At 40.5% G+C, this 13,214-nt stretch overlaps 1 protein-coding gene across 4 annotated transcripts in view; it reads left to right on the top strand.

Annotated features, from left to right (window-relative positions):
- The window catches only part of AHCTF1 (AT-hook containing transcription factor 1), a 54,975-nt gene that overhangs the window by 31,930 nt on the left and 9,831 nt on the right, over window positions 1-13,214 (top strand). For all 4 annotated transcript variants that reach the window (XM_083496720.1, XM_083496723.1, XM_083496721.1 and 1 more), the window contains exons 15-30: window positions 28-168; window positions 727-831; window positions 1,505-1,598; window positions 2,496-2,619; window positions 2,699-2,755; window positions 4,205-4,351; window positions 4,966-5,150; window positions 5,427-5,571; window positions 5,727-5,858; window positions 8,602-8,749; window positions 8,836-8,986; window positions 9,431-9,532; window positions 9,918-10,110; window positions 10,219-10,419; window positions 11,758-12,181; window positions 12,757-12,874. In XM_083496720.1, coding sequence (XP_083352846.1) covers window positions 28-168; window positions 727-831; window positions 1,505-1,598; window positions 2,496-2,619; window positions 2,699-2,755; window positions 4,205-4,351; window positions 4,966-5,150; window positions 5,427-5,571; window positions 5,727-5,858; window positions 8,602-8,749; window positions 8,836-8,986; window positions 9,431-9,532; window positions 9,918-10,110; window positions 10,219-10,419; window positions 11,758-12,181; window positions 12,757-12,874 — 2,467 coding nt within the window. The remainder of the gene's footprint in view (window positions 1-27; window positions 169-726; window positions 832-1,504; window positions 1,599-2,495; window positions 2,620-2,698; window positions 2,756-4,204; window positions 4,352-4,965; window positions 5,151-5,426; window positions 5,572-5,726; window positions 5,859-8,601; window positions 8,750-8,835; window positions 8,987-9,430; window positions 9,533-9,917; window positions 10,111-10,218; window positions 10,420-11,757; window positions 12,182-12,756; window positions 12,875-13,214) is intronic.

Genomic DNA, 13,214 nt, shown 5'->3' with positions numbered 1-13,214 from the left:
TCATAATTTTTGTCTTTGTTTTAAAAGGTGTCCCACTATTTGATGGGTCATCTAACTTTATTGGTCCACAAACTCTACAGTCTTTGCAGCACTGCGAGTTACTTCTTAGCAACCTTAGCACTGTTTTGAGCTGTTTTGTAATGGAAGCACAAGAACTCACAGAAAAAGGTGTGTAAATGAGATCCAATCTAAGGTGCACATTTTATGTAACTTTCTAATGAATAGGAATGTTATTCCCCCCCCCTCCTGTAAGGCAGTGTATGTATGTGTATTTACAGCTGTTTTAAATTTCATCTCCTTGGTGAAGAGAGAGGGCCTCTATTTTTAAATTTTATTTTAATAATAATAACTGGTGTCTGATTGCAAAATCATAGGATGTTTATACCAAAAAGATTAAAGGAAAGCTTTTTCAGAATTTCTAGACTTTTAATTCTGGGTCTTGAACTTCTAATACAGTTGGCTTGGTATCTTTTTATGGCTGTACTTGGGATGGGAGTAGTATGTTTTAAAATCAGTCTGGAGGGAAGTAGAGCCAGAATTGACTCTGTTCACCAAGATGCGTGAAGGAATGCATACCCAAGTAGACTGTTAATCTACCAAGTAGATAGACGATGACAGTTTGCATTGTGACAGTTTACCAGTGAATGATCTGCTGTGATCTATCAGTGCTTTCAAAAGGATGCATTATGCGTAAAAGCTGACACAACTTTGTTGCTTTATTTTCAGGCATTACAGATCTGACAAATAAGCAGGTTGTAACCAGTCTCCTTTCACTGTACGTGCAAGTGGTCATCTGGTTCTGTCGATCCAGCCTTCTTCCAGAAAGTTTAGGTAAGCCTTTAAAAATCGTATTTCAGTTCTCGGACACAACTCAGTTGCATCAAAATAACCTGATACATGAACAAGCCTATCTTTAATTCTAATCCCATTGGCTAAAATTTGACTAATACAGCATTTATACTTTTCAGTGATTTGAGTAGCTAAGTGGTTTTCAAAGGTAGTTTTCAAAAAATGTGGTAACACTGGTAGTTTCTCTGCTTCAGTAGAGTTCAACTGTTTTCAACAACAACAACAACAATGACATTTTATTATTTATACCCTGCCCATCTGGTTGGGTTTCCCCAGCCACTCTGGGCAGTTCCCAACAGAATATTAAAAATAGAATCAAACATTAAAAACTTTCCTAAACAGGGCTGCCTTCAGATGTCTTAAAAAATCAGATAATCGTTTATTTCCTTGACATCTGATGGGATGGCGTCCCACAGGGCAGGTGCCGCTACCGAGAAGGCCCTCTGCCTGCTTCCCTGAAACCTTACTTTTCACAGTGAGGGAACTGCCAGAAGGCCTTCAGCGCTGAACTATGGGGGTGGAGACGCTCCTTCAGGTATACTGGGCTGAGGCTGTTTGTTCTCAAAATGCAGAGATGATCATTTCTCTGCGTTCTGTTTTTAGTTGTTTTCATTCAAGAATGTTTCTAAAATGAGCATTTCTCTCCTGTCGGTAGATGAAGATATGCAGTTGTCAAAACCATTCTATAATTACCAGCATATACAACATTTTTATGCTGGGTGTCGTCAGAAGCTGGAACGTTTATCAAGGTAATCTCTTAGTAAATGAAGTTTCAAATTACGTCATAGCCTATGGGTTTTCATTATCAGGGAGATAAGCACCAAGGTGTAGGCAAGATTGCTTAAGGGACTTGCTTTCATTTCAAAAATTGCAAAATGTTTGCCTATGGACACTCATTGTTTGCAAAATACTTACCGTATATAAACATTACTTCTACAAGCACTTTAACTGCAGTTTTTGTTCTTCCGTTCTCTTATATTGTCGAACTGTAAGCTGTTCTGTCAGGATCTGTTGTAGCATGTAATAAAAAACTATGCCTAATAAAATCCAGCTGCTTCCTATATTCAGGAAAGCTTAAATTGGTTTTAGTGGCTTTACAGAAGGAACGTCTACAGTCAGAGTGAGGAGCCTCAGGCCAGGGGACCAAATACATTCCTCCACTGTCTATGACACTTGGGACTCTTCCTAGCCACATGCCCTCTCCCAAGCTATACCCTTCCCTGACCCTGATTCAAATGCCACTTGAATGTTCTCTTTGACTGAAACGTGTCCTTGAACTCTGAGGATACCTATTGCTTGCCTAGATGGATGAATAGGGTATGTGTCTGTTTGTGCATAGAAACTCGGCTACTTTACTAAGGTAAAATTAGCATTCATTCTCCCACCCACTTTTTCCTTTGGTCCCACCCACCACTGACATGCAGCTTCCAGAAGGTTATACAGAAGGGAATGTCACTGTCAGGCTGAAAGGTTTCCTACAGAGATCCCTGTTCCAATGAATTCAAGTTTTCAAATTTTGTTTCAGATTTCTCGCTCTCTGTGAGAGAAATCTAAATTGCACAGTCATTGAATAGAAATGGTAAATATGCTTTCAACATCTGGGAAATAAGTTTTTTTAAAAAACAACAACTTTTTTTTATTTGTAGAGGCAAATGGAACCCTGATTGTTTGATGATTGATGGATTGATTTCCCAGTTAGGCCATTCCGTAGTGAAGTTGTGGCAGAGAGATGATGGAGGAACAGGAAAATACCCTCCTCCTACATTACATGTAAGTATGATTGGTGAAGATTTTCTAATATTTTAACAAATGGAATACTGTACTTGACTCAGTGTGTTCTTCATTATAGGCACTACTTGATCTCTACTTACTGGAAAATATTGAAGATCTCTACAAGCATGCAACTGTATCCTTTCAAAGACTTAAATATAACGTTGTCTTTAAAATACGTCATACAGAGAATAGCCTTTTATTGGCAATTCATGAATGTGTAGAATTTAAGGAGTATGGGGTGTGATGAAGAAAACGTAAGATGTCCAAAAGCACGGAATTGCAAAAAAGAGCAGTATCTGCCATCTCATGGACTTAGAGAATATCAACCTGAGGACTGTGCTACAATGTGAAGAACAGAACCGCCAGTCCTGTCACCTGTGCATGTATTGCACACCATAACCAAGGATCTCAAATTACTAAACTAAATCATTATTTAAAAGCTTCACAGTTTTAGCTTTTTCTACTTCCCCCATATAAATTAATTGTATATATTATTTTTGGGACCTCATAATTTTCACATAACCATAAGCATAATCTGTTTCTTGAAATATAACCTTTTTACATAAACTGGTTCGATTCTTATTGGAATAACATTGAGTTGATTCTCTTCCCCCACCCCAACCCCAGCTTTTTATGTTGGACACTTTACTCTGCATTTCTCTTACTCTGGTGAGAAACCCTCAGATCTCCCAGACCTCAGTCTGAACCCCAGAGTAATTTATAAAGCAAGCACGCCATCTTGCTGTGCTGCAAGTGTAGCTCCTTTTAAGTCTTTCTGAGGCTCAGTTATTTGTTTAGGGGGGAGGTGCAAGTGTTTGTCTTTGTAGTTTCACTTGGCTGCTAATCCTCAGCACGGTGTCATAGGCAATAAATAAGCTTAGTGACCTGGGTTGGTTGCATCAACAAATTTTGTTTGTCTATCAAGGTGATGCAAGATGCACGGACCTCTAGTTGGACACTATATAAAATTTAAATATTTGGTAAATCTCATTGTTACAGGCAGCATCCTAATTCTTTAGTTATCTCTTAATTTTTTTTGCTTCATACACAAAGTTAAGGTTTGTCAGCTACCTATGTCAAGCATTGCTTAATTCTAGCATTTTTCTCCATTGTAATGCAAGTTCTTGTTGTTAAATAATTGCTGCATTCCAGATAAACTGTGGGTTATTTGTATATGTTAAATAATACTGTTATGCAGCACTGTATTCTCTCAGTCAGGATGTCTGTTACAAATACATCTACTTAAGCATAAGGTTATAGTTAAAAGAAGTGTAAGCAAAATGAAAATAACAGCTACTGCTGTTCCACAAGGGCTTTCACTGGAACTCATGCAGTTTTCTAACAGGTTCCCTAGCAGTTTGCATGCTTCAACTCAAATAAGTGGTTGAGCAAACAAGAATACAGTATACTTGGACTTTGGTTGTTCTCATGCAAATCACCAACATAATGTATTAATTATTGGAGACAAAAAACCAAAGGAAGAAGCTACAGGAAAGATGGTTTTATGCTGTACAATGTGTCTGTTCTAGCACGTCATAGAAAACAAACTCAAATAATGATTGCCCTTAATATTTATAATTAGACAATTTATTTACTATTGGACATCATGCATTCCTGTCCAAACAAGGCTGATACTTCAGTGGGCTCCTTCCCAACCGCATTTGCAATTCCTATAGGTCTGGTTAACTTAATCCAAGGTTTTTGGTGTTTGGATCACAATGACTTTGAGGTGGGTATATAAAGTGATAATTCATTGGTCTGTCTAGCTCAGTGGCAGTGGCTGTTCAGGATTTCAGATGGGGTCTCTCACGGCCTTAGCTGGAGATGTTGAGAATTGAACCTGGGAACTTTTGCATGCAAAGCAGATAGTCTGACACTGAGCTAAGGCCCTTCTTCAATTTAATGGCATACTAATGGAATAAAATTATAATGCTTTCTAGTGCAATGGTTTCTGTATTAGCTCTAGATTCAGGATCATAGTGGGCTGATGCTGCCAGTAGCTTATTGGCTTCACCAGTGTGGGACATGACTATTACCCTGGCAACAGTCCCTTTCAGTGTAGATGGGGAAAGAATTAGAAATCATCTGGCTTTGAGCTGTGTCAGTTCTCAGCATCACTGCACTAGCTATACTAACACTAACTGACCTGCTTACAATGTCTTGTATAACTTGCTTTAGTGGGAGCACAACTAACTGGTGGCCCTATAGGACAGATCTAACTGTCCTATAGAATTGGTGTATATGTTGAATTCCATAATTTCATTTCAGTGTAGAAAACTGTTTAGTAGAAAATAGATTGAAAGTGCACAGGAGGTTTCTGAATATTCTCTTGTACTCTTGCAGAATTCCCTGACCTATCTGTTTCATCCAGCTACAATCAAATTGCCTTGGCAGCACATAAGGATAATTCAGTTCTTGATGTGTCAAGGAGAGCACAGGCGAGCCCTCCGATACATACAAACAATGAAGCCATCATTGATGAGCAACAGTGAAGTAACACTTCACCTTACTGTCTTGCTGTTTAACAGGTGAAAAAAGGGCAGCATTTCTTTTTACTCTTTGTGATATCACTGTATTCAAGAAGAAAAATGTTCCCCAGTTGATAAGATACTAATACTCATTTTTATGGTATTGGCGTGCTTTTTAAATAAATAAAATAAAATAAATAAATAAATGCCATGATAGCATGTATTGGATGAACACCTACATCCTTGGCACATCTGCAATACTAGTTTTTAATGCAATTTTCCTGTAGCGGAAGTATCTGTCACAACATTAATCTACTTTTCAAAAATTGATTGCAGTTGTATGGTGGAAGCTTGGAGTGTGCTGCGGCAGCATTCTACTCGGTTAAATGTAGAAGATATGCTTAAACATGTATACGAAACCTGTCAGGGGCTGGGACTGATGGAAGATTTGCTAAAGCTACCATTCACAGAAACTGAACAGGTAATCTTGGGGATGAATAACTTCTGAAAGTACAATTCTACTCCAAAAAGTGATTGGAAATCTCATTGACACTATGTACATGTGTGTTTGCATAATTAGACCCTTATTGCTCCAGAAAAGGAAGCTTAATATTATAAATTCTTTTTTCCCTTTAGGAGTGTCTGGAGAAGTTCTTGAGGACAAGCGCTGGTGTTAACAATCATGAGTTCCTCTTAGTTCATCATCTTCAGCGTGCCAACTATGTTCCTGCGCTACAGCTGAATCAATCACTGAAAGCTAATCTGATGGTAAGCCTTAATATTTTTTAATTGATTCCATTTATGAATTGCTTCCCTTAAAATCTCAGGTGGGCTGAGGAGTGGCATGGAATGGCTGGAATTCTGAACCACAGCACTCCATGCCACAGCATTTTGTTTCAGGTCCCATTTATTTAAAGTTAATAGTGATGGAAACACTGAACTAGGGAGGGCATTCCACAACCAGGGAACCACCACTGAAAAGGCCATGTCACAGGTCAGCATCAACTACCATCAAGGCCTCACCTGCCAATTTTGGGGCCTGAAATTTTTGATAGGTACTTGGGTCCCAAGCCATTTAGGGCTTTATATGCTGAGCTAATACCTCAAAATTGTTTTGGTAGCTCACTAATCTCCAATGCCATGTTTTCGGGATTGGTGTTAAGTGGTCTCTTCAGAGTGCCCTGCTTGCAGCTATATTCTGCACTAGCTGTATCCTCCAGATTGTCTTCAAGGACAGGCCCACATAGAGTACATTACAGTAGTGCAATCAGGAGGTTACTAGAGCATAGACATCTGAGACCAGGCTGTCCCAGTCCATGAATATTGGTTGCTGGTGGACCAGCCTAAGCTTGAGCATACTAGCCACAGAAGGCACTTGAGACTCCATTGAGGAGTTTGAATCCAAATTACAAACCTGATCCTTCAGTGGAGCAAGTTATCCAAGAACACAGGATGTACACATATCTCACAGACATGGGAACCACCCACCCACAACACTTCCTCCTTATCAGGACTGGTCCCCATTCACTCCATCATTGTTTCCAGACACCTGACCAACACCTTCACAGCCTCTCCTGGTTCTGATGGAATGGAGAGATAGAGTTGTGTGTCATCAGCATGCTGTTGACACCTTTCTCCAAATCCACAGATGACAGCTCTGATCTAACTGGTCCCCCACCTCTGCAGAGGGAGTCATTCACAGTTAATACAAACCTCATCAGGTTTTGTATTACCATATTTTTCAAGTTTAAAATTGGGGGTCGTCTTATACATGGAATGTTGCAATTAAATATATAAATAAATACATGCCGCCATCCATATTATTTCCCCCCCAGCCTCCCCTCACTATTGAACTCATGACAAACCCTGGTCTGGTACTCCCCCGCAGCAGCCCCCACATTGTGCTTTCCACCTGGTTCCCTCAGTCGCTCCCTGGCTACCCAGACCCCCCATTCCCCAAGCACACTCACTCAGGCAGATCTGGCAATCGCAGCTCCTCGCAGCGGCGGAGGAATCCGCTCTGGCGCCTGGGGAGGGGTGAGCTTGCCGGAGACTGCCTGCCTCCTCCCACTCAGCCGCCCTACAGCTGGGGGGGGGGAGGCAGTGGGCGGGCCATTTAGGCCAAAGGGGCAGAGTGCAGTTTGCTACCCTGGGTGTTTGAGAGCGGAGCAGAAAAAAGCAATTAGACTTCTGCAGCATACAAATTCCCTCTCAAAGGGTTCTTTAGCTATGATTCTTGCATTGTGGCGCTGACCAGTTCCCGGCCGTCGGGGACATGTTCTCGTTCCAGCTCAGCTTCCCAGCTCTGCTCCAGTGCTGCTGCCACTCCAGTTCTTATACTGCACGTTATAATAATGCTGACTAGCTCCAAAAAATAAAAAAATTATCTACCGTAATTACGATACCAAATATATCGGCAAAGTTGTTCTGTTTGTTGTTTCAGTATACGGTACTAAATATACTGGTATATTGAATATGTAATAAAATATCAAAGTTGTTCTGTTTGGTTTTAAAAACATTTATTTCTTAATTTTGGGCTAAAAAATAGGGGCCGTCTTATACATGGGGGCATCTTATACACAGAAAAAGACAGTATATTATAACAAGGTAGTATTCACCCCCATCCCTGATCACCATATTCTTTCTAATATCTACTATAGCAAGAAACAGATTTTGATCATGACCTGAAGTATGTCGGACACATGCTGTATTGAGACAGCTCCATGGTTGTTACGCAGCCATGAAGTGCTGACTAGTCCAGACAAGGCAGCATCAATGTGGATATGTGTCCCAGAATGAATTCTTCTAGGACACACTATAAAGGCTGTTTTACCCTCAGTGCTCAAGATAAGCAGAACTGCTTGTATAAAATAGACTGTGGGTATGTGGGGTAATATTAGTACTGTATTAGTCTTGATACAAAGAGACCCTTTCAGCATCCAGGTTTATCCACGATTATAGTTTGCATGGGATGCGGGTGGTGTTGTGGTCTAAACCACTTAGCCTCTTGGGCTTGTCGATCAGAAGGTTGGCAGTTTGAATCCCCGTGATGGGGTGAGCTCCCGGTCCCAGCTCCTGCCAACCTAGCAGTTCAAAAGTTGATAAATAGGTACCCCTCTGGCGAAAAGGTAAATGGCATTTCCGTGCGCTGCTCTGGTTTCGCCAGAAGCAGCTTAGTCGTGCTGGCCACGTGACCCAGAAGAACTGTCTGCGGACAAATGCCAGCTCCCTCGGCCTGTAAGCTGAGATGAGCAGTGCAATCCCAGAGTTGTCTACAACTGGACTTAACTGTCAGGGGTCCTTTACCTTTTTTATATATAGTTTGCATAGTGTACTGTTGATCTATTAATATTGGTCAGAAAAATCTTCCTGTCCAGCTTTAAGAGCCCATGAATAAGCAGTTCTATAGAGTTTGACTGTGGAACTGCCTCGCCTAACCCTGGGTTTACTATTTCATGTATTTCTGTAAAATATTAACTTAAATTCCTCTTATCACTCCTTTCTTAAACAGAATGATCGCGATCCCCGCTGGCGAGAGAGATCAGTTGCCAGAAATTCCATATTAGACCAGTATGGGAAAGTTCTACCCAGAGTACAAAGGAAGCTTGCTGTAGAGCGAGCCAAGCCTTACCACTTGCCAACTTCACTACGGCGGGAAAGTAAGTCTTTTCAGTGTGTTGTGGTGAAACCTTTCAAAACTTGCTTTAAGTATTTAATGTTGTTTTTCCTTTTTTTTCTCTTCAAGTTTTAAGACCAAAGCCACTGTCAACAGTTGCAAAGAAAGTTACTGCAGGAAATGTCATCACAAAAGCAACTTTAATCAATAATGTATTGTCCAAAATTGGAGAGGTGTGGGTGGGAACTGAACAGAAAAACAAGTCATTTCAAAATGATATGTAAGTATTCATTTTGTTGTCGTAGGAAATTACTGCATCTTAAGTTGCCCAGTACTAAAATAGGAGTTTCACCACAGCTGTTCATATTTTTCACCTGCTTTCCATTGACCATAATGAATAGCCTGGTGTTGATACTATTAACAAAAGTGTTAATTTTTAGGGTAGAAACTTTGACAGATACCAGGGCCCTTACCGTTACGTAACATACTAAGCAGTGTGCTGCTCTTTTATAATAGCTTGTATGAAAAGAAGGGAATATGGTTGAGCCAAAAGAGTTGAAAAGGCAGCAATTCATTGCTTAACCTTTGCTTCCTTGCCCAAACTTGAACATAATTACCTGGCTTCTGAATGACTGTGTTCTTTATTTATTCCTCTTTTGGAAGACAGTACTTGTGCATCTAGTGGTTTTCATGAGCTTGTCACTCTCGTGTTTTCAAATCCTAGAACTGAAGAACAACCACCTACAGTGGATTCTTGCACTGACACAGAGATACCAGATCCATTTGTTGGGACACCAGCAACAAAATCTTTAAGAAAACGCTCCAGGTAAAATTTTTCAATAAGTGTTTGTATCTTTTGGGTGCTTTTCAGTCCTGTTGAAAACATCAGTTGTAATGAGTGGAAATCTGTTTTGACAGTTACCTTGAATTATTATATATTTTTTTACGTGGGCCTTTTTAAAATGGAAGTATATTCTCAAAAAAGCTTCTTCTTTCTTTTAATTACTAAACTAAAATGACAGGTGAGCTGTGATAATTTATTGATAAAAGCATAAAGCAACTTCAGATTTTAAAATCAGAAAAGCCTAGATGAGTCATAGTGGTAGGGCAGGGATGGCTAAAATATCCTCCTGTTTATGGCAACACCATTTTAAATTTGCATTCTGTTTGTTAATACAACTTAATTCTTAAACGTTTTGAAATGTTTGCAGATTGCTTGACTTGGTGGTCCAGCCTATTCCTCTTGATTCACCTTCCCTTCGAAGCAATCTGCACATGTCACCAAGAGCTTCTGCATCCTGTATGCTTTCTAGTCCATTGCATTCCAGCCCTCGATGCTCCCTATACAAGAGCAGTAGAAGAGCACCTGAATTAAAGCTCCTAGAAACTCCTCTGGTCGTTAGGGTATGTAGAATTGTGAAGGTTTCATGAACTTGTTTGATGCAGAGGCTGAAGTGCCATGTAATTAGTGGGTTCTGCCTCCCATTTTGACATGTTTCCTCCTCTTCTTAGAGAGCTAAAGCTTTGACATCTACATCTTCCTCTGGCTTTCCTGGTTTTACTCCTCAATCTATTTTGAGATCCAGCCTTCGGACTACTCCTTTAGCTACTCCAACTGCATCTCCAGGAAGGTCTATCACACCCCCTCTGCGTGCAAAAGAAACAAAAATATCATTTATGGAAGAAAGCAAAGCTTCAGGATGGACTGCTGGGGTAGGTTGGAAGAAACAGATGCTGGAAAGTAGAACGTTTTGAGCCATATTCAGACAAGTTGATAGTTGTGCAAAGGACCTTAATTTTCTGCTTACCTTTTGGCAAGGTGGGCTTTAGTTAAATCTGGTTTATATCTATGCATACATTGTGCATTTTAGGTTCATCTTTGTAAGTCACTTTGAATTTAACTTTTCTGGAATGAAGTATAAATAATAAAACAGCAGCAACAATAATAATAATGATGTGGGTGATTGGGTTCGTTTCCAGGTCTGCTGACACCCATGCATTTACTGTCCTATTCCAATGATGACCAAGTGTGTAGAGCCAACACATACAGGCATAAGAGTCCCTTAATATACCATTTGTTACTGAACTCTTCCTGGAGCTTTAAAACTGCATTTTGTGTACTTTGATGCATGCTAATTCCCAGGCCTATAGCCTCTTTTGCAGTCTTCTATGTTTTCTAAGTTAACATTTTTAATTCAGGAAGCCCACATCATGTTCTCATGGCTGTATCTGCATTCCAGATATGAGGTAAAGGACCCCTGAACGGTTAAGTCCAGTCAAAGGTGACTGGGATTGCGTTTGTCCACAGACAGCTTTCTGGGCCATGTGGCCAGCATGACTAAACTGCTTCTGGCGCAACAGAACACCATGACTTGCAATGGCATGTTTTCAAACTGCTAGACTGGCAGGAGCTGGGACAGAGCAATGGGAGCTCACCCTGTTGCGGGGATTCGTGGGTGGCGCTGTGGTCTAAACCACTGAGCCTCTTGGGCTTGCCCATCAGAAGGTTGGTGGGTCAAATCCCTGCGATGGGGTGAGCTCCTGTTGCTCTGTCCCAGCTGCTGCCAACCTAGCAGTTCAAAAGTATGCCACTGCAAATAGATAAATAGGTACCACTCCGGTGGGAAGGTAAACAGCATTTCCATGAGCTCTGGTTTCCATCATGGTGTTCCGTTGTGCCAGAAGCGGTTTAGTCATGCTGGTCACATGACCCAAAAGGCTGTCTGTGGACAAACCCTTGGCCTGAAAGTGAGATGAGCGCCGCAACCGCATAGTCACCATTGACTGGACTTAACCGTCCAGGAGTCCTTTACCTTTACCATTCCAGATGTGCAAAGCCCTTGTATGCATGTGTGGATTGGTCAGTGAATTTTAGTAGCTGGAGCCTGCTTGTTCAAAAATGCACGTCTCCATCTTTAGAAGTAAAAACATCGACTATTTTGAGCAGAGAGTTCAGGGTTTGCCTTCTGGATCAAGGCATTGAATGGTCAAAATTTTCTGCTCACTGGGGAAATGGTATTGCTGGTTTTAACTTGGACTATTTTTTTTAAGATGACAGATAGTAAAACAAAACACAACACAGTTTCATCTGAATGCATTATTGAAGCTCACATGGAAGATATGTGGTCTAAGACTAGAGAAACTCCTGCCTTTTCAATATGCAGTCTTCAGGAAGACTATGAAGAAGCGGGCTTGTCATCAGAATGTGTACCAGGCAATGATTTGAATAAAGCTGAACCTTCCAAAGAAACTAGTTATGGTTCTGTAAAGTCAGATCAAACTACTTCAGATTATCAAGATGCAAAATCACCAGGTGACAACAGTGATTCCTTCAGAATCTCTCAGCCAGCGGGTTTCTCCCCTGAAGATCTTGTAAACATACAAGTGTCAGCTGAGAGAGAAAGCAGTGAGGCAGTAGCAAGGGATCCTTCGCAAATGGAACAGCAAACATCTACAGATGGAGAACAGTCGGCTGGTATGTGATCTACATATATGCAAATGAATTAATAAGAAATAGGGCATGCTGTAACATAGGAGAGATCCATCTAATCCAGCATTGGTTCTCCAACACTGCTAAAATAGATCCTCAAACTCCCAAATAGGGCATGATGGAGATAGCCAAAACACAGCCACCATATTTGGAAACAGTACATCTGGCAGATACTGGAAAGGGTGTGTGTGTGTGTGGAGAAATTTTCTATGATTCCCTCTAATAGCAAACTCAAACACATCAATTTGGAAAAGAAGCAGTGGCTTTATATATTTGGGGGCCATCCAAGGTATGCAGAAGTATAACAATTTGTGAATCACAAGAAGAGGGTGGGGGTGTGGACTGCCAAACAAGAACCTATGAGATTAAAGATTACTGGTGGCAGTTAAGCTTACAGAGAGGAAATAGAGGCAGCAAAAATTGTGGTTGGTGATAGCCAAGCCAAAATTGTAAATTCTTGCTACTAAAATCAAGACTTACTGGTTGCAGCTATACTGTTTTTAGAAATTAGCATGAAGGATGCAATCTGTCTGTTTGTTTATGGGTTCTCCCATTCATAGGACTACCTGAAAGAGAAGGTGAAGACTATGGCTCACTTCCTGAGGATGAAGTATTTGTGATGCATCACTTAAATGCTATTCCTGACACTTCGGTCTCTTCTATACCATCTAATGAAAGGTGAACATGTCAAGTACATCTTTTTTTTAAAACCCAGATGTAGCATGCTTCATACCTTTTACATTTTTTTGCATTCAGTTTCTTGAGTACTGTGATTACGATATATTTATTATATATTTATTAGTGAAAAAAGGAACACAGCTGGAGCACCATTTCACAGCCTTGATTGTAGTGTTTGTTTTCTGTGATCAACTATCTCCCAAACAGCATGCTGATAGTTGCAAGCTTCTATTTTGATCCCCTGATAATCTCAGTAGATTGACAAATTGCAGTATCAATTGTTCAGCTTGCTTGCTTTCTCTCTCTCTCTCTACCATATGTTCAGCACATGGAAAGCACT

The sequence above is a fragment of the Podarcis liolepis genome, assembly GCF_965112155.1.
Source record: "Podarcis liolepis genome assembly, chromosome: 3".
Lineage (NCBI taxonomy): Eukaryota > Metazoa > Chordata > Lepidosauria > Squamata > Lacertidae > Podarcis > Podarcis liolepis.
Note: the sequence above shows the minus strand (reverse complement) of the source record. Positions and strands in the feature narration are given on the sequence as shown.